Below are 21,386 nucleotides of genomic sequence, written 5' to 3'. Positions count from 1 at the left end.
TATTTAATCTTCACTGTAGTAATAAGGATGTTCATAGAGCCACAGCTTCAGTAACTGGCTATTACAATGTGCACAGTGGAAACCATTATAAAATTTATCGCACTTTTCAATTTGGTTTCCGTACATCTTTAACAGTTTGTTGAAGCCGGGACAGTTGCCTTGTTTACGAAGATCAATTACTTTGCCACTGCACAAATCACTCACAATACATTTCTGTTCATTACCACGAACGTAAACAACGTCGTCTTCCGGCTCGACGAGGTTCGACAGCACAGACACAAGTTGGTCATAGTCCACATCACCGTCATTCCACGAGAGACCGATCACTTCATAGGTTAGTCGACGGTTCTCGCGTTGAGAGAATCTGTCCAATTCCGACCAGTCGCAAGGAGGTTTAAAGATGTATTCGTAAGTCCTGGTTTCTTTACCGCTAATGATAGACATCACTGACAGTTGCTTCAATACGGGTCCCTTTTGCGACGTAAGACACTGGACGTTGACAAAAAAGAGTGTCATATTGTCATTACTCACAGTTACACGTACGACGAGGCTGGAGTGGCACCTAGATGATGTCTGCGGCACGACGCTCAGGATCTATGCTGCTGCTGCTGTTGCTGCCTGCACGCATCTCGCCGCTTCTTGCACCATGACTTCATGTGCGGTGTGTCGGGGACGCTGGAGCTTCCTCTGACGCACTCGGTGCACGGCGAACAATCTTGAATGTCTGGGTCTTGCTGTAGGTATACCGGCAGGAACTTGTAGACGTATCTTATCTCATGAGGGGCGTAGACCAGGAGAAACTCTTTAGGTAAGTACGGCAACTCCGTCTCCTTATCCAGTGCCGCAAGCGTGCGCACTTTACCGTATGCTAAGATGGCCGACAAGATCTTTGCTCCACTGGCACAACAGGCAAACATTACCCCTTCAGTGGACCACTGGTGCGCGCGAGGAACTGGAGGTAATTGAAGGCTTCCCGGGTCCGACAATGGCTGTATTTATACTCTACAAAAATTAGGGGAGGAGGAGGGTAGGGGTGGGAATGACGGTAAAGAGAGATGGAGGGGTGAACTTTTTTTTTCTTGTAGGGGTGGGGGAACAGCAACAGTAGTTTTTTTACGATAAAATAAATAATAAAAAAAATGGGTTGAATGGAGGGGGGGGGGTTAGAGGTTAGAAGATATATGTGCTATGAAAAAAAAGTGGTGGAGGTAAGTCAGTCTGCCTGCAGCCGCCATTGAGGAAGGAGCCTGTCGCCATTTTTAAATTTTTTTTGCACCCGTCGGGTTCGAACCGAGGACTCCGAGCTCTGTGTCTAAAAAGTACGTTTTTAAAAAATATATTAAAATTTTATTAATTAAATTTTTTTATAAATTTTAAATTTTTTTCGTTAAATTCGGATAATAAATAAAAAAGTTAAAGATGGCGGGCGTAACGGAAAATGCAACGGTGACGTCATAATTCAAAATGGCGGAAAACAAAATGGCGGAAAGTTCGAGAAAACAAAATGATGTCTTCCAAGATGGTGGATCCAAGATGGCGGATACAAAATGGCCGCCGGGGTCAAGGTCAAGGTCATCCAAGATGGCCACCGTGACGTTACAATCCAAGATGGCGGTCGGCTCCCGGCTCCCCAGCCAGAAGCCAGTTTCAGAACCGGCTATCCTATACTACTACTGTAAAGTAAGAAAAAGTAAATAATTTTCAACTATTTCTTTTTCCTTGGTATATTTATTGGGAGATTATTTTTGTTTTTTAAAATTAAAAAAGGAATAGTATAAGTATTTAATATAATTCTTTATCATAAGCAATAATTTATTAGTATTCACAACATTAAAATTGAAAAAAATGAGTACATCACTGCATGATGTAAGACCATTTTGGAAAGAAGGCAAGATTTGTCAAAAAATAAGGAGAATATTTTTATGGTAAAAACAGAATAATGTAATCATGTATGCTCAATGTGATTTTTAAGGCATGCAGGTAGTGTATTAAAACAATAACCTATAGCCTTAAAAAGGTTTGCCATAAATTAGAAAATTATTTTGTACTTATTAAATTCTTTCTTGGCCTAGTTGGTAATTATGTTCAACATTTCTTATTTCTTTTGCACTCAGCGATGAAAGGATACATCTGTGAGCTTAATAACTTGTAAATGAAACAAAGATATTAATTCATTTTTTTACTCTAACAATGGCATAAATGACATCCCAAAATATTAGTATATTGCAGCCATAAGAGTGAATGCAATGGTGCACAAATCAAGCTTTTACATGACACAAACTTTAATTTATTACTTGACATAAATGTGGGATACATAAATTTAAATATAATACAGAGTTCATTTTTTTAAAATAACAGAAAATAATTGAGTATACATTCATCTATTCATTATATAACACTTTAAGGTTAAATTTTATAGTAAATTTAACACTGTAGGTTCAGAGCAAGGCAAGGCGAAGACAATAATGGAATTTATGAGATGGAATTTAATTTGCATCACAATTTTTGACCACAAATGTTTCCTTTTAAGCACAATTGGCTTAGATAAAGCTACATTATAAAATAAAAAGCATGAGGGAGACTACACAATGATATTACAAATGTTTTTAGCTTTCAATTTATTTACATTCTATATTAAATTTGTATGATTTATTCACAGGTAGGTTTTTACTAAAATGTTGCACTATCAAGCAAGAAGTTACACAAATAACTACAAAAACAAATTATATAATGGAAAAAATTTTTTATAGGCAGACAAATGACGGACGTATATGGTCGAATAAATCAGTGCTTCTGCCTTTGACTATCAACTAATAACTTTTAATGTGTTTTTAATGTAAATTTAAAAACTTTTATTTGGAAGGCTAAGTTACGTAGGTAATCATTTACTTAATATTTCACACTCATACGTTGTTGTATCGATGAATATTTCCAGATTTTAAGTGCTAGCATTAAAATAATTTAACACTTTCAGAACTGTGAAAGAACATAAATGTTTACAGTTTACAGTCGAATACATAGTATTTAGAATACATTGACTCACAATTAAAACTATACATTTAATGAGGAACTAGGAATGGAAATTTGAAAGGAACAGATTATAACAGCATTAGGTACGTGAATACTAAAACCGTTCCCAAAGAGTTTGCATAAATAAAGTATACAATTGTAATTAATCCCATTAAATTGTAATGAAACAAGATGCAGCACTGCATGTGTGTTGGAAGCAAGTTGTGATTGTAAAATATTCCTTTTTACCAAATGAACACAAATATTTAAAATTCAAAAATGTTATCTTAATAATAAAAAAAAATGTAGATGAAACTATTGTGTATGTATTTAACCAAATTTCGATATGTTTAAACAAATTATTTAATATAATTGAAATTGTTTATGTATTTTGGCTTTAAATATAATCAGTATTTTCCAAATATAACCATGCTAATGAACCCATGAAGTAGTTCCTTAAAATATAAATTTTCAAATATAAATTATATAACATTTGCATTAAATGCAGCACCTAAAATATTTTCAGCTACAACGCATAAATACCAAATGCTGGCAGAAAAGGCAACTTCTCTTCGCACATGGAGGGAAATCTAACAGTCCCAGTTAATATCACACTGTCATGCTAATACTATTAAACTTTTCCCTGTTTATCTCCCGAGTCCTTTCCTTTGCCCCAGAACTTGTCGAATCGGTTGCGAGCTTTTTCCAGCACATCGGACGCCAATGAGCGGCTGGTCGAAGGGGAGACAATAGGCATGGTTCGGGACAAGGCTGTTTCAGAACAGACTGGATCAGGTTGTGAGGGAGCCTCTAGCACATGGTACAAAGCCTGACTGCCAGGACCTGCGCTCTCTGAACATTTAGGCAATAATTTATCCACTTCATAAAGCAACGACGGATTGTCGGGTGCATCAAGGCATCGTAAGGTTGTTCCTTCCACGAAGCTTTCGCATTCAGCAATTATGGGCTCTTTTGAAACTTGTTCTTCGTGAGTTGGATCATCTTCTTGACTTCCTGTAAATGGGATAGAGCTTCCTTCAGGCCTTATACGATCACCATGACTATGAGATTGGAAACCAATATCTGAAACACATACCATTGATTCATTAAAAATCTCCAGTGCAAAAAAATTGTTAGCTGAGTTATAGCTAAATTTAGTTGGGGGGAGGGGGGAGGATAGTAAACTGTTCACCTGACAAAGGCACTCACTGCAAGTATCCGAAATACATTTAAAAGTATTGGGCCATTAGCATGCCAATGTGTTTTTAAAAAAAACCTTGTCTTTTGATTAAATTAGGTGCAATCAAGGGAGAAAGATAGCAGAGGTTTGGCAGAAGCATTAAAAATTTTTAAGGCTATAATGCTTACACTCAATTTGTAGATTTTGATTAGACTGGGTTTAATGCCACGGGTTTGTGATCAAGGAAACAGAGCACCCAACTTCCGATCATAGATTTTACACATGTTTTGTTTACTGCGCAAAAAAAGTTTTCCGTGTGTATAATTATACACGAATGCAAAATGTACAAGGGTTTTTCTTTATGATTGAACACACCGGAACACAATTTCAGCACCTTTTTTGGCTGAAATAATTTGTCATTTGATTTTATTTTGAAAATTTGCAGAGACAAATTGTGTTGTTGTTTTTTTATTTAATTTGATCATAAGACTATCTGTGGACTTCCACTAACATGTTTTCATGTTTTAGTACTGCAATCTATGTAAAAACACTGGTGGCCATCACTCAGGTATAGATAGCTAATACAGAAAGTGGGGTGAAGAAGAAGCAAGGGGAAATTATAAAATTTGTAAAATATTTCTTGGTTACATTTGACTGTATGTAACGAGTTATAAAGATAGTAACCATAACACTGAACTTGTAGAGTATGCTAGTTTCCTTTTAGGATGTGTGGTGTAGAGAAAGTGGTAGGCCTGAAGTTGAAAGTAGACTTGAAAGTGTGTCAACATGGCGGCTTGTAAGTCGTTCGGTCGTGTGCGTTGTGATCGGTTTTACGGGAGTAGTAATACAGGATGCTAGGGAGTGGGAAAGTAGTAATACCATGCTGGGAGTTGTGTAGGGAGGATATTATAGTGGAGACAAGTAATTTTATGATTTTCCGACACGGGAATGCGTGCTGGAAAATGTAAACCAATACAGAGATGGCGATGTTTCCCGCGTTTGGTGAATTTGTTCCAGGGCGTGACACTTGGCACACATACTCGGAACGTTTGAAGTACTATTTTGTGGCAAACAAAATTAAAGACAAGGACGAATTATGGACGATATTTTTCACTATTTGTGGGGCAGAGCTGTGTAACCTTGTGACCTCAATAGTGGCCCCGATGTCAACATCCGAGGTGAAATTTCCGGACATTTTGGCGGTACTCACACTGAGAACCCAAACAGAGTAATATTTTGGAATCATTCAAATTCCATAACAGGAACCCCCACGAAGGCGAATCTGTGGCGGGATTCGGGGCAGGCTTGTGATGGCTTAGCATTCACTGCACTTTTGGGGATTTATATCGCATTTTGCAGAACTGTTTGGTGTGTTGTGCTCGTGACACTAAGGTGCAATATACACTCCTGACAAAAGACAACTTAACGTTTAAGGAAGCAATCAAGTTGGAAACTGTGGCGGCAGCCATAGGCAGCGATGTATATGACTTACAAGGACAGCCGAGCAAATCTACGGGGCAGTGCTGAAGGTAGGGTCATCAGGTATGAAAAAAAGGAGGTTAGGGACGACCAGAAGCGAAGTCAAGTTTAGGTGTGCCAACAACTTGCAGTTTACAGGCTTCATTGTTAGAGGTGCAACGGGGACCACAGGCCAAACTACTACCGACACTCTCAGACAGTGTGCAATTTTTGTGCTAAAATAGGGCACATGGAACGGGAGTGCATTGCAAATAGGAAAAACAGGTAATGCAGGAGTGAATGGCGGATCACGAGACTGAAAGGAGATAAGCATGTCTCGGAAGCATGCCAGTGACAAAGCAGGGACCTACAAGTTAACATACCAACCCAAACATGGAGAAGAGGATTAAGCAGCAGTTTAAATGGTCAGAGACTTCCCATGAATAATGCTATATGGGTGAGTTTCTCAATCATCAGTTTCAAGACCTACAATAAACTTTAGCTGGATCTACCAGCACTAACAGATGCAACTTTAGCTGGATCTAACAGCACTAGCAGATGCAAACTTAGTTTAACACACTTGGTCACAAAGAAATCTTAGGCACCATGGGGACCCGAGAAGCATTAGTAAAGACAAAGACTAGTAATGCAGACTGTCAGTTTAAGTGGCTGAGGGGAAGGGGTCTAGTTTCATGGGCAGGAATTGGTTAGAACCATGTGGAATCAAAGTGGAAATTATCTTCCAACTAACACATCAGGAAGTACCACATACAGTGCAGCACTATGCACGGGTGTTCAACAGTGTGGAGCTGTGAAAATACGTAGGGCCCCCAGTAATGATGGAGCTAGAACTAAAGCCATGCCAGTTTTCCGGAAGTTTCGGGGAGTACCATTCACATTACAGGACTTGGTGAGTGCAGATATTGACAGACTGGTCAATCAAGGAGTGCATGAGCTGGTGGAACTCTCAGCTTGGGTGACGCCTATTGTGCCTATTCGGAAGGCTAATGAGATGGTCAGGCTTTGTGGTGACTATAAAATTACAGTGAAAAACGTATGCAAAGCCAATGTGTATCCATTACCAACAATTACGAAGCTTTCGCTAGCTTGCTAGGAGGGACAGTTTTTTCAAAACTAGATTTAGCAGATGCATACCTATATATGATGGGATGATGTGAAAGCAGCAATGTTAATGGTGATATAATGAAAGGTTTTTCTTCGGGCCAGGTGCCTACCATTCGGGGCAAGGTGGTGCCCGGCTACCTTTCAGCAATTTTTGAGAACCGTGCTTGCTGGGATTCCTGGTGTGGTGGTCATGTTGGATGATATTTTGGTCACTGGGAAAGGTATTCAGGAACACTGGGAACGAGCACGGGATGTTTAAGGATAGATTAAGGAGGATTGCGACTCATGAAGGTAAAGTGTGTATTTGCGGTGGAGTCAGTTATATTCTTAAGGTACTGAATTGATAGGGCAGGAGTGCACCCTACAGATGCGAAAGGGGAAGCCATCCGGGAGGCACCAGTACCTACAGGTAAGAAATAACTGCTCGCATGTTTTTGGTATTTTGAATTTTTACGAAATATTCCTGCCATATAAGGCTGTGGTCCTGAAGTCCTTACATCTCCTTTTTGACACAAGACTGGAATGGGTTTGGAAGCTGGAGCATAAAGAGTCGTTGTGCAAGGCGAAGAATCTGTTACATCTTATCAAGTGCTCATTCTTTATGACTTGAATAAGCCACTCACATTGACATGCAATGCATCAGACTATAAGGTAGGTCCAGTGTTAGTGTATATCCAGATGATGGCAAAGAAGGGCCTTTAGCTTTTAGATCGTGCACACTGCAATGGAACGAGAGAAACTATTCTCAGCTTAATAAGGAGACACTGGTCATGATGCTTGTGGTTACCAAATTTCGGCAAAGTGTAACTGCCCATCATTTCAAAATTTTGATAGACCAAAAGCCACTGCGACAAACCCCAGACATACTGTCACCATGCCTTATGCGATGTAGCTTATGGCTCTCGATATTTGAGTTCCTGACACTTTATCGGCTGGGAACAAAGATACCTCATGCAGATGCCCTCAGCCAGTTACCAATTGCCACTGGAAATATACATGTACAAACCATGGGCAATTTGATCAAGCTCGAGGCCACGCCAGAGCTGCAAATCGATGCAACGATGCTGGCTCACAGACCCAATCCTTTGTCAAGTCAAGCAGCACACAAGTCAATGATGGAAGCAGAGAAAAGCAGGCTCCGATGAGTTGTGCCAATAATAGAATTGGGAAGAAGAGTTATCCCTGCACAAAGGCTGCCTCCTCTGGGGCAAAAGGGTGATCATTCCAGAGCTATGCCACAGGAAACTGCAGATGGTCCTCCATGCTGCATATGATGGTATTCTTAAGTCCAAGATGATTGCCCATAGCTATATGTGGTGTCTAGGAATGGACGGAACATTGAGCAGATGATCGGCCAGCAGTCTGCCAGTAGTGGTGAGCCAACACACTCAAGGTGAAGGAGGTAATGGGCAATGGAGAGGGAGACATTGATTTGGCTACATATGGACTTCCTGGGTCCTTTCCAGGGGAAGGTTTTCCTCAACATGGTGGATGCACACTCCAAATGTCCAGAAGCCAGGGCGATGCATAGCATGTCATCAGGTGCGGTTTTCCAGGTGCTGCCAGGGATCTTCCGTTTTGCCATGGGATCTCTCTGTACTTGGTGTCAGACAATGGGACAGTTTTTGTGTCCTGAGAGATGTAAGAATTTTTTTCAGAAGAATGGAGTGCCACTAAGGCATACTCCTCCATTCTACCCAAACACAAAAGGTCAAGCAGATCATGATGGTGCAGGCAGTGAAAAATAAACTTTAAAAAATGGGCAAAGGAGACTGGCACACACAATTCACGCGAATTTTGTTGGCATTGTGCACAACACCACTGGGAGCATCACACGAGACACTGGCAATACTCCTAAAGGGGAAGCCATCACGATTGTCGCTAGACCAGATATTTCCCAAACCTAATTCCAAATGTGAGGAGAACTTAAAGGGGGTCACAAACTGACACATGCACAGGCATTTTTCAGTGGGGCAGCATGTGCTACTTCGATACTATAGACGGACTTGTTAGTGGATACCAGAAACAACTGTAGCTAAACAAGGACTGGTGAAATACATAGCCCAAGACAAAACCAGTTACATGTATAGATGTCCCATAGACCAATTGCTAATCAGCAAAGTGGCACATTCAACTTGTCAGGCAGTGCCATTCACAAGTACCGATGGCCGTGCTTGGACCAGACATGGTGGTACCAACCCAAGCTAGCTCATGCCAACAGATGGAAAAGTTTTGATGGTGCCCATAAAGGTACTTTTATCGTGTGTTTGGTCACGAGATTATTCATGTTTAAATTCTACATTGTATTCATCCGCATCTGGCGTGGCAAACTCACTCGGCATTATGTACCAGTGGGCGAATAAGTAGAGCGTGTCAGTGAGCGACTGCACAGCGAAGCCCAGACCTGATGAGCACAGTCAGGAGATTATAATGTATTAAAGGACGAATTCACGACGTTATTAAAGGTGTGTTTTGATGGACCTGGCATACAGGCGTTCTGTCAACAAACATTATTTTGCCACACTGAGGCACACGGAGAAGGCGTGGAGGCAAAAATTCACAAGGTGTGGCTACACTGACGCCTGGAAATGGGAAGAATAGTGAGCGACATACTACCCATCGTGGTAGAACTGCTGAGACCTGAGTTGCAACCTTTCTGCGTGGCACTACCTATAATGACAGAGTCATTCCTGGTAGTAGCTCATAATGTAGATCAGGACCTGCTAGCAGCACAACCAATGTGTTAACATCCCCAAACATGACAAGCAGCTGTGCCACCAGCTGCTGTAGTACCAGAGGATGCCTTGGTGGTGGTACCAAATGTCAGGAACCTGTCACCCCAATGATCGACAACATCGGCAGTGTCCGCACCAGGTTATGGTGATGCGCAACGAAGTTCGCCTGGCTGATCCTGGCAACAACCACCACCAGAGGAGCTTCATTGTGGTAGACAGGATGCCTGGGAGGAGCAACCACCCCATTGCAGGTACTGCTGGACTGCCGAGTGTCCTACCAGGGACACCCTGTAGGAGTCCACATTGCTGGGAAATGGCTGATAGGGTGTGGTGATGGAGCTAGCCAGAACCCCCTGAACTCTCGCTTAGCTCCAGACTGACCAGCCACTCCACCCTCCTGATGATAGTGGGACAGGCTAGCATGGCTATGATGGGCCTCGCCTCGAGTCTTTGGTGAGCCCAGTCGCTTGGACCATATCATTAGCAAACCCACCAGCAGTTGCGAGCAACTGTGCTCAGCTGTTCTGCTCACCTAACTTCAGGTGCCAGCCTACATGGTCAAGATGGACCTTGCCCTAAGTCACTGATGAGCTCCCCTGCTCACACCGTGACCCTGGCGACCCCAGTAGCAGCTGCCTGATCATGGGAGTCACCACCCCGAATCTGGCGCTTGGGCCCAGATGCATGCGAGCTTCTCCAGATCCCTGTCCGGTTGAATGAGCAGGACCTGGAGGCATTGGTGAACACTGCTGCGAGCTGCACCTACATCATGACCCACCTTGTTCTCGAGGTGGAGTTGACAGCAGGTGTGGAGACCATGCCACTGGCCACCAAGGGAGCTAGTGCACCCGCGACCAGGTGCACCCCGATAATGCTCAATATCAGGGACCTTGTAAGTCAGAAAGACTCTAGTAGTGCTCGACCTGCGAGAGGAGCTAATTCTGGGAGCTCCCTGACTAGCTCAGGTGGAAGCCAACATCGAGGTAAGGGCCAGGCGTATGCACATGGGTACCCACAGCCACTGGACAGTGTATGAGCTCCATCGGCCACCCTCTTTCCCACCCAGTCATGTCAAAGTTTTGGACAGACTTCGTCATGGCATTCTAGCAGAACATTTGTCGCATGTAAATAAGACCCTTAGTCATCATCCGCAGATATTTTCAGTGGCAGATCAGATTCGGAGGACAACCATCACCAAGCACACCATCCCCCCTGTGCCTCACACACCACCTTTGAAAAAGTGCTTGGGTTTGGGCCTTGAGAGCAGTAGGCCATACAGGTGTTATTCGAGGAGATGCTGGATAGTGGAGTCACTGAGCCCAGTTCCTTCCCCTATAACAGTCGCATCATCATGACTACTAAAAAGTAAGGGACTCCGAGTTTCTGTGTCAATTTCAGGTCCATAAACAGTGCCACAATTCCAGCACTGCTACTCTCATTAATATAACTGATGCCCTAGCTGGGCTTGGAGACACCTCCGATTTCACTACTTTGGACCTCAAGTCGGAGTACTGACAAGTGGCTGTATGCCCCTCTGACCAACCCCAAAACTTCCTTCACAGCCTCTGAGAGCCGGCACTTCCAGTTCTGCATGATGCCGTTCGGGATGATGGTTGTCCCCACGACTTTCCAGAATAAGATGGTCTGCATCCTGGATGGCTACATTGGAAAGTTTTCCATGGCCTACCTGGACGACATGATCATCTGGTCACATTCCTGGGAGTACCACAAGCACCATCTCGCCCTGGTCCTTGAACGGCTCGCCAGGCATGGGCTTACCTACGTCCCACAGAAGTGCCACATTGGGGTGGCAGAAATTGAGTTCCTTGGGCAAGTATCGATGCCGAGGGTTGCCGCCCACTGCCAAACCAGCTGGCCCTCATCGAGGACAATCTGGTTCCAAGGACATAGAAACAGCTCCAGAGATTCATAGGGCTGTTGAAATTATTAAGGTCCTTCATTCCCTATTTCACCATGATTATGGTATCCATGAACGACATACTCCCCTCCAAACAAAAATCCAGGTGGACACAGGCAGCGGACCATGCCCTGGAGCTGCTCAAACAGCATTCCCTATACTGCCACACCCTGCCTCGGCTGGCATGGTACGAGCCCCTGTTCATGCACACCTATGTCAGCCAGGATTGCATGGGTGTTGTTCTGTATCAGCTGGATGCAAGGGGCCAGCACTGAGTCATTGAGTACACTAGTGCAAAAGATTGGTCAGGCAGAGAGAAAATATAATATCAATGAGCAGGAGTGACTCGCAGTGGTGTGGGCACTAAAATGGTACCGACACCACATCGAGGAGTGCCCTTTCACCATCTAAATGGACAGCCAGTGCCTCAAGTGGCTGGACTCTGCTCAGGGAGGGAAGTCAAAATTTACAAGATGGTTTCTGATGATTCAAAATTTCTTGTTCATGGAGGAGAAAACCAATTGGCTGACGAACTTTCCAGAAATTATGAACCTGAAACCACCTTCCCTGACAGCCACGGGTGGTACGACCTTCTGCTCCTCAGGCTCCAGCACCACCACCTGCCATGCTATATGCCTTGCAGGGGTCGAATGCACCCGAGTCACTAACCACTATCGACACCATGGCCGACCTTGTTGTGCACATATGCGATGCTCAGCAGTGTGGCCCAAGTATCTGAGCAGGACTCGCCGAGTGTGGCACTCGAGTAGTCCTGAACCAGCAAAGCTACGAGGGTCTGCTCCAGACATGAGGTGCTGGAGCAAGTTTCAGGTGGCATAATCATGTGCCCCTGCCGCACAGCATGCCAAACTACATTTCCTTCATGCTCATGAATTTGCAGGGCAACCCTGAGCAGAGCAAACCCTACAGGAAGTCAGCAGGGTCTTGAACTGGCCAGGGATTACTGCGGAGGTCAAACATTTTGTGAGAAATTGCCAGCACTTCCAGCAGCACAATGCGCACATACCTGATGGAGTGGAGCAGCAGGTGCCCAGGCGGCCAGACACACCATTCCACACCATAACGCTCAATATCATGGGCTTATATCTTTGTACTACCATGGGAAAGCAGTTAATTGTGGTAATTACCGATGTATTAACACAATGGACAGAATTATTCGCAGTGGCGAATATCAAGGCGGGAACAGTAGCCGCCCTGTTAGACCGGAAAGGGTTCCCAAGTCATGTGTTTCCCAGAGTACTCCTGACAGACAATGGTGTACAATTCATGGGCCATTACTGGCCAGTGGCATGTAGGTTGAGGGGAGAAACACCACAACACACCCTCCAGCCATCCATGGGCAAACTGGACAGAAAGATAGAATCAGGACATTAAGACTTAACTACGAGTCCTCCTAGATGAGGACCATACCAAGTGGGATATCCACCTTCCCACTTTCCTGTATTTTATACGGCACAGGACCAATGTGGTCATGGGCCACTCCCTGGCCGAGCTGCTGCAAGGTCGTAACCTAGGGCTGCCAGGCCACTACAAGCCCATTTTCAAGATCGTCAAACTCCTCAATCCACCACTCCAACCACCCAACTCGCCCTTGGCCAGATAGTCCACATCAAGCTTCATAAACTGTCAGTTGGCGGACGAAAATTCTGTGCGGTCTTTGTGCCCAAGTGGTCCGAACCTCAGCAGGTAATGGCTCGATTGGGGACAACTACTTACCCGGTCAGGACAGCCAACGGCAGGACAACCAAGGTCCTCTGTGATGTTATGGGTCTAGTCGACGACCCGACAACTCCTGAGCCACCACTAGCAGCACCAAAGGGAGATCGCTCCGAGCCCGATGGAAATCAACCGATCCCACCAAACCCAAGTAAACCAGAACCTTACCAAAGGACCACCACATGGGTATCAACCCCGAAACCTCTGAGTCAACTCTATGGGAGACTCCCCTTCAGGCACCAACAGAAACGAACCAGGACAGCACAACCGAAATTTCGGGAGTAGAACTAGTCCCCAATGTAGAGATTAGAGAAAACCCCAAGCCCAGTTTGAATCCCGAGGATTCCGAGTACCACCCAGCAGGAGTAACCACACATTTTCGGTGTACGAGCCAATCCAACGAGACCACCCCACTTGAAGCTGAGCCTGCTGGGAAAATAGCCTTGCAATGGGTCATAACATAGAACATGATCCCAGAACACACAAAGAGGGACCCGCCCTATGGTGCCAACTGTTTGTCATGTGAAATTGAGCAAGGCGGTGTGACACTGCACAACCTGGAGCAGCTGATGGATAAGCTTTTTCTCATGGACCCTTCACCCGAGCCCAGGGAAGGTCACTACAATGGTAAGGACGATTCGAATGTCCCACTCCAGATAAAGGGGCCTATAATGACACCAGCCCCAGATGTTGACGATTCCAACTTTCCAGCATCCGATACAACACTGATAGTGGTGTTTCCCTAGCACACCATGGAGTAAACAGACTCTATTGTATTGTACACCCTCGCTGAACCTGCCACTCACCCGAACTACTCCGTGACTCCGACAGCCAGGTAGGGGTTATAATAGTTCCCATTGATGATGATGGAGTTGGAGGCGAGATCCAGCCCACACGTGGTGACCCTGAGCCAGGACAACCCAAAATCCCTGCGGTGCCCCGCCGTTCCATCCGACAACATAGGGCCCCGGCCCATCTTCAGTACTTCCCGTTGCCAGTTGCTTGTACTCAGCAGACGATCCCCGCTCAGGCCCCTAGCCCCGTGGTTAAAGATACCCAGGTGCCCAAATGCTTCGTTATACAGTGCATGTTACCAAGGTGTCAATGGGAAAAATGGCGTTGGCGGAGAGGAGGGGCATTTAAAGTCGCATCAAGTGCTCCTTCCAGTCGCCTAGACCTTTGTTGCCCATTGCCACATTTTTGCCCCGAGGGCACCACCAGTGCGTGTGTGCGGCAAAGTGTAGATAGGGGAAGGGAACGAAGGGTAGGACCAGGGGTGCCAATGCACCGTCGTGTGTTATCTTTTAAGTGTTATATATTTTTTTTAGCCAGACTCATGTTTATTTAAAATAACTATGTAATATATTTTACTAACATACATTGAAGGTTTGTGTGTATTCAGATATTGTTCATCGGGTGACGATGTTGCGATTCTCACCTGTGACGTGTCATGTTCTCCACGGGTCGCGCGGGGAGGGGGCACGGAGATGCGGGCTGAAAACGCGCGGGGAGTCAGTCGTGATAGGGCGGATGGAGAGACAGCATCTGCCAGGTCGGAAAGACGTGTCACGCTGAGTGCCGAGGAGTCGTTGTAGCCATCACGTTTCTACAATCTTTAATCACGGGGGTCATGAGTAATCAATACAGCTTCAGTGAAGTACGCAGAGATAGTCGCCGGAGCCATACACAGCAAGATAAGGCCAGAACTACCACCTAGTAGCAGCACGGAGTAAGACTTTGCAGCATATACTAGCTCTGTTTCCAGGAGACACGTCACGAGTTAAGAGCGTCCATCAGATGGAGTTAAACTTTCTAATACAGTCATCCAGGATTCGGAAGATTACTACTATACTTTTACACGTTTAGCATTTCTGTTGACGCATTAAAAGAATTTAAATGTTGGTGAACATTTTAAATGCATAACATTTTGAAAATATCAATTAAAAGTTGCTTTAAAAGCATACTGCAATTGCCATTTTTAGCCATTTTCAAACGGCGTTGTAGCCAAGAAATATAGACAAATCTCCATTATGTTTTAATAGGAAAAAATTGTAGTTCTTCGCCAGAAACTTTGTCGCTTTGTCCCCCATTGTCACCGCGACAAATCTCGAGTAATCTTCCTAAACAGAAGGCACTGCACTCGTTTATAGCATACTGCTCGGCGCGCCTGACTGCCCTGTCTGTGTGAGAATGGAACAAGAGATACTCGCGGTTCCTATCTTGGAATGCGAAGAAGCGTCAAAGAGGAGACGAAGAAAGATTGCTTCCTGACCCGGCGCGCCGCGGCGTTGCTGCGTAAGCTCAGATTACGAGGAAGTATTACCACCCTCGTAAATAACCAAAGGAAAAATTTTTTTGTTGTAAATTTGTAAATGTTCTATTTTCCTAACTCTGCTAATTTAATGTGTTTTAAAGGATAACTATATAAGAAAATAAGCATAATTAAGTTGTAAGTAAGTTTATGCAAAGTTAATTGCAATTTTGAATGCAGTAATAAGCCGCACGATGACTAGTTGTTAGACTGTAAGGTATAACTAAGTGTCTAAATTTAGGCTGTTAGGGTGTACAGAGAATTTCAATCCTCCAATGAATACATACGAATGTGTTTAGATATAGCACCAAGACTTGGTGACCAAGTACTAAACAGCTATATCGTATTTGTTACCACTTCGAAAATTCCAATTCATAGATAGTGTTAATGATTTTGGTGGCTGCTACCAGTGTAAAAAAAAAATAAGAACTTAATTATTTATGTCAATTACATCATATTTCTGCACGAATTAATTATTTTGAAATGATTGTTGCTATAAGTTGACGCTTCATTTTCAACGAATATCCAAAAACTTATTCCACAAATTCCAGAAATTAGTTCAATTACAATAATGTAACTTTTAAGTTCCAGAAAATATTGAAATTTTAACTGGACAAATATGTGAATAAAAACTTTTACATTCAAATTCTGGAACATATTATTAATATTTTTTTTTTTTGTATTTTGTAGGACTATATCAACTCTAAATGTGCAGTACTGTATCTCATTTATGTTCACGTCGTTTGTTATATTGTGTATATGTTGTATATGTGATTGTGTTAATGTATCTTGACCAGTGTTCCTTGCCGTGTGTTCTTTTTAGCCTACATTGGTAAAAATAAAACCACTGTAACTTATGTACTGGTACTTAATCATGCAATTATGTAAATTAAAATTGTTTTCATAGGATAAAATGTCTGTGCTATACAACAGAAAAACCAAGAACAACCTCTGTGTTGCTGTAGTTTATGTAATTTTTGTTTTTCATTGTCCTTCTGTTGGTGATCGTTGTGGAAGTAACTGAGAAACCGAGGTCGAGGTAGTCCACAGGAATGACTATCGCTCGTTACTAACGCACTAATTACATAATGTATAAAAATTGTGCGTGGGTGCCACGCATATTACAAGTGACATTTAGTTCCATACTAAATGCCATTTTGTTTACGAAATGCGAACTGTGTTGCTATCAACACTACGTATTTTTTATTTGTACTTGTGGCTGAAATTGGGTATTACTAATTTATATATGATAAACAAAATTGTTTGTTGAAAACGCAAAAAATTTGGTTCTTTTTTGAAAGAAGCAAATACATCATTGTTATTTTATACAGTAATACTGTATTATGTACGGTGATTATAATTGATTAAAATTATGATCCATATATAGGTACTTAATCGTATAAAATGTGAACTAAGCTACTACGAAGATTGAAAAAAGAACTGTTGGCGACTTCAGCGTGTATCTTAGAGTGAAAACTACGGACCTATAATTGTCCTGCGAAATATCTTGCTTCGACTATTATGCTGGACCACGAACTTCAGGGCGAGGGATATCTAAATCAAGAGCCCCATAATTCAAATTTCATAATACCTTGAAGAACCTGGGTATACATTATGATAGTCAAACTCCGAATATAGAGTTGATGTCTAAGGATCTACTGGTTATTTCTACTGCTACCTACCAACAAACGCCATGACAATGAAGACATTTATGGAGTGTCATGACTATATGTTATGGTTGGACGAATAACTCCACGATATCCTTTGACTTATGTTTGGAACTACAGAAGGATTAAAATGGTATGAAGTTACTGTTAATTGACAGTGTAAATATGTATGTGAAGTGCTTTGAAATATTAGTAGGTACTCCAAACGACGTGTTGCTCTGTAGATTTATTCCTGATTAATTAACGTAACATCAATATTTTAATTTTCAAATTGCTGCACCATTTATTGTGAAGTAATTTTCTATAACTATCATCAATGTAGAAAAGTTTATCGTAAAGTGCTTTACCCTAACTGACAAGCCTGTGCAAGCTATATTTTGTTTTATTTAACTTGGAGTTCTCTGTAATTGATTAGGCTAGTCTAGAGTTGGTTTATATAATCCCAGATAAAGCAAATGAAATGAATTTACACTAATTTGGAATGTTAATATCTCCGACTTTGATTTTACATTGTTTCTCATAGAGGAAACTGAACCTTGTAATTTGGCGACATGTACTTCATGTTAAATTCAGTGTCACATCCAGAGATTAGAGAAATATACAGATGGAGAATAAGGTCTGACTTTAGACGAGGGGGTTTAGATTATCGTATTTTGTCCGTAGTATTTAAAGATAATAAAAAAATTGGTTGTCTGTAAATTTTGTTTACGTACGATAGTTTAACGTGACGTCATAACAAAACATTGATAAAATTATTGCATACTTTATGAATAAAATTGAATCATTTTTATTCTAATAATAAAAGAATAAACACTTGAAATCATACTAGTAATCAGATTTTTAAAATGCAAGAATAATTAACCTTTATTGCCGAAATTGTTGTTGTTATTAGCAATGAAAACCACATTAACTTTTCACTTCACTTTATAAACAGTCGACGAAACAGTTAACTTGTAGATGACTTGTAATTAATTTTAAAAACTGGTGTTTAGCTATAAGGTTTAAATATAATTATGAACAAGTTTTCATATAAATAAACTGTAATCAAATATCTATCATCAATTATATGAATCACTATAATTTTTTAGTCAATTGTAACATAAGCTATTATTACTGCACTCGTCGACAGCGTAACGGAACACAGCGTAACGGGACACCGCGTAACGGGACACAACGTAACGGAGCAATGAGCGTAATGGGACACAGCGTAACGGAACAATGTGCGTAACGGGACACTTTTTCGTGCGTGCAGCCGGAGATCATCGAATTATTAGACGTCACGTAAAAAATAGTTTAGTTAAAGTACTAAATTTAAAAGCTACTTTTGAAAAGCCCGCCTTAACCTATTTAATATACTTAATAGTAGATTCATAGGCCAATCTTGTGGAAGAGAGAAAGATGCAGCGCAAAGGTACAATGAGCGTAACGGGATAATGAGTCATCCTTTTCCTTGCGTGCAGCCGGCGTTCATAGATTTATTAGACGTTGTTACGTCAAAAATTAATATTTACACTTATAGAAATTATTAACTAATTTGGAACATTTTCTTTCATAGTTCCTAGCTTTGCATTACTACCATTTCAAAATGTATTCAAGTTAAAGTGTGGTATGTATTATAACACCATTTTTTCTTTTTTGATTATAATATACTAATATGAAACAAGACTAAATAGGATGAGTGAATCGCTGGAGTGTACATATATACATATGCGTAGCACTGTGGCTGTGGCTTGCAACTGTTATTGTGCGTCCGTGGTCTCGGGAAGGGTTTATCTTGACAAGGGGCCCGCACGGTGGGGGGAAGAAAGATAACACCTCGTGAATGGTGTGGAGAAGACCGTACGAGAGCGATAACTGACACATTTTTGTCTCCTCCTTTCGCTCTCTTCGCGGTCACACACACTCACATACCCAAATGCAGATGCCAGGCGCGAGCTGAGAACTTGCTGCTCTGATGAACGCTCTTAAGATTCCGTCGCCAGCACCTATAATATTGCAGAGTATAGACGACTGTGGTATGAAACACGTGGAGTCGGGCTTCTCCCCTTGACGGTCACAGGCGGGACATTGATAGCCCCATGTATGAGCATGGTTTATGGTATTACATGCAGCAATCTTTAAGGAACCTTTTTATTGGAATAAAAAACAGGCTAGATCCCTCACGTCACGAGGCTCGTACCCCTCTACCACCTATCTCAGCAGCCGGGATTGTCACCACGCCAAAGGGGATCAGCCCCGGCGACATCAACATAATACTAGTGGCTTGTAGAATAACTTTTAATGTTGTAACTTAAACGCATCTTTTACATTAATATATATTGTGAAAGATACGTTTTAAAAAAAACTATATATTTATAAAATAAGTACAAATTATAAATGTGTTAGTTATTAAGTAACAGAAATTTTGACGTGATAACGTCAGATAAATCGATGAACGCCGGCTGCACGCAGGAATAATTGTCACGTTTCGCCTGAGCCGAGCGTGCAAGAACCGGCCAACCACTGTGCGAGAAAATCTTCTATAATATAAAACAGGTTATGGCGGGCTTTTTAACTAATTGTTCGTGATTATATTTAAACAAATTATTTAAATTAAATGTAAAAAATATTTGAAAATTAAAAAGTATGCAATTTTTCATGAATGTTTTCTTATGGCGTTATCACGTAAAATTATCGTCCGTAAACCGACTTTACATACACTGCCCCCTTTTTTTTTTTTTTTTTTGGTAAAATCACCTTAGTGGTTTCAATTTTAGAATAGAAAGTAATTTTCAATAAAAACTATATGTGAATTTGAAATTCGACTATCAAAGGCTACCAATAACAACTTTAAAAATCGCGTGAAGTAAAAACCAAGCAACGGATTGCTCGATCGAACAACATAATTTTTTTTTGTTTAGAATTAATTGCTAAGGTATTGCATATGAGTTCCATCACAAAACAGCTTATTTATTATTGGTCTCAATCATTTTGTTAATGATTGCATTCAGTAATATTATATTACATCTTGTGCCCTAATTACTTACAAACTTGCAGGTTTAGCTTAAACTTATATTTTGAGAATATCTTGTTTTATCTATAATTTCTTTCACAGCATATTTCGCAAACACGTCCTTTTTGTGTTCGCAGTGCACAATTTATTTGACAAAACTTACTATATTCACATCACAAACAAAACCATTCACATTAGTAACAAAAAATATGATAGGATTTTGTAAATATGGAACAATATCATGGGTGGATGCTTCACATACCTACTCTTTCGATACAATTTATATGACTGCTGGTCTAATGATATGACAGCTCAGGATTTTCATAGAACTTACTCGTTGCCGACACATACGTGCACAATTGTGTATTCCTTGTAGTAAAAAATTATTATTCAACATAATTTTATCTTTTATTTTGTCTCTAGTGTTTCTTCCACGCATATCTCTGAAATGCTTTGCCAACCTCCCTCGGCCCCAACCATTGCTCTCCGGAGATATTTGATTATATATGTTTAAATATGGTTTCTTGTTTCTAAAACAATATGTATGATTTGTGATGGGTCATATTTATAGTTTATCGAATCCGAATGTCGAATCGGAATCTCAAAGAGTATTTCAAATATACCCCTCGAATCTGAATCTAGGTCGCAAGGGTCCAAATTAAAATATATATAAGAAACGAAGAACATAAAAAATGGTGTTTAAATATTAAAACCATTTAATATTTTATTCATGAACTATGTTTCCATAATCAATACGTATTGCAATTTTTTTTTTCATATTACAAGTTGAAAATATAAAAGCTTGGGGAATGGTAACTGATTCGGTTTGAAGAAAAAATTGACCAAGTACACTTTAGAGGTTATAAGTGTTGAAATTTAAATTCACATTATATCCTTTAATATTGTTCTTCAACTTTTTTCCCTCGAATATCGAATCCTTCAAATACTAAGCATTTGATAGTATTTGAGGATTTGTTTGGCACATCACTTATTATGATAACCACTTTGCTGAATGATAATCTGTTCAAAATTTATGTGAGAAGGATTAAAACTGCAGCCAAAAATATATAGTTAAACACATAACATAAAGAAACCAATGCCAAAGTCCATTATTTCAGAAATATTCTTTCAATACCATATTAAGATATGAAATAAGTTTTCCTGATTTGGTGTCAAAATTACTGCAGATTTGTAAGTAAATATTTTCATTAAAACATGCGGAGTTTTCGCAGGAATATTATAAAATATTTATAC

General features: G+C 41.3%; 1 protein-coding gene across 4 annotated transcripts in view; it reads right to left on the bottom strand.

The window, feature by feature from the left end:
- Positions 1 to 2,164: 2,164 nt before the first annotated feature.
- Positions 2,165 to 21,386, bottom strand: part of LOC134529251 (uncharacterized) — a 1,084,551-nt gene continuing 1,065,329 nt past the window's right edge. For all 4 annotated transcript variants that reach the window (XM_063363151.1, XM_063363152.1, XM_063363154.1 and 1 more), the window contains one exon: positions 2,165 to 4,092. In XM_063363151.1, the coding sequence (XP_063219221.1) occupies positions 3,641 to 4,092 (452 nt within the window). In that variant the 3' untranslated portion in view covers positions 2,165 to 3,640. The remainder of the gene's footprint in view (positions 4,093 to 21,386) is intronic.

This window comes from Bacillus rossius, chromosome 2 (assembly GCF_032445375.1).
Source record: "Bacillus rossius redtenbacheri isolate Brsri chromosome 2, Brsri_v3, whole genome shotgun sequence".
In the NCBI taxonomy this organism is placed as follows: domain Eukaryota; kingdom Metazoa; phylum Arthropoda; class Insecta; order Phasmatodea; family Bacillidae; genus Bacillus; species Bacillus rossius.
This window is presented reverse-complemented; position numbering and strand designations above follow the sequence as displayed.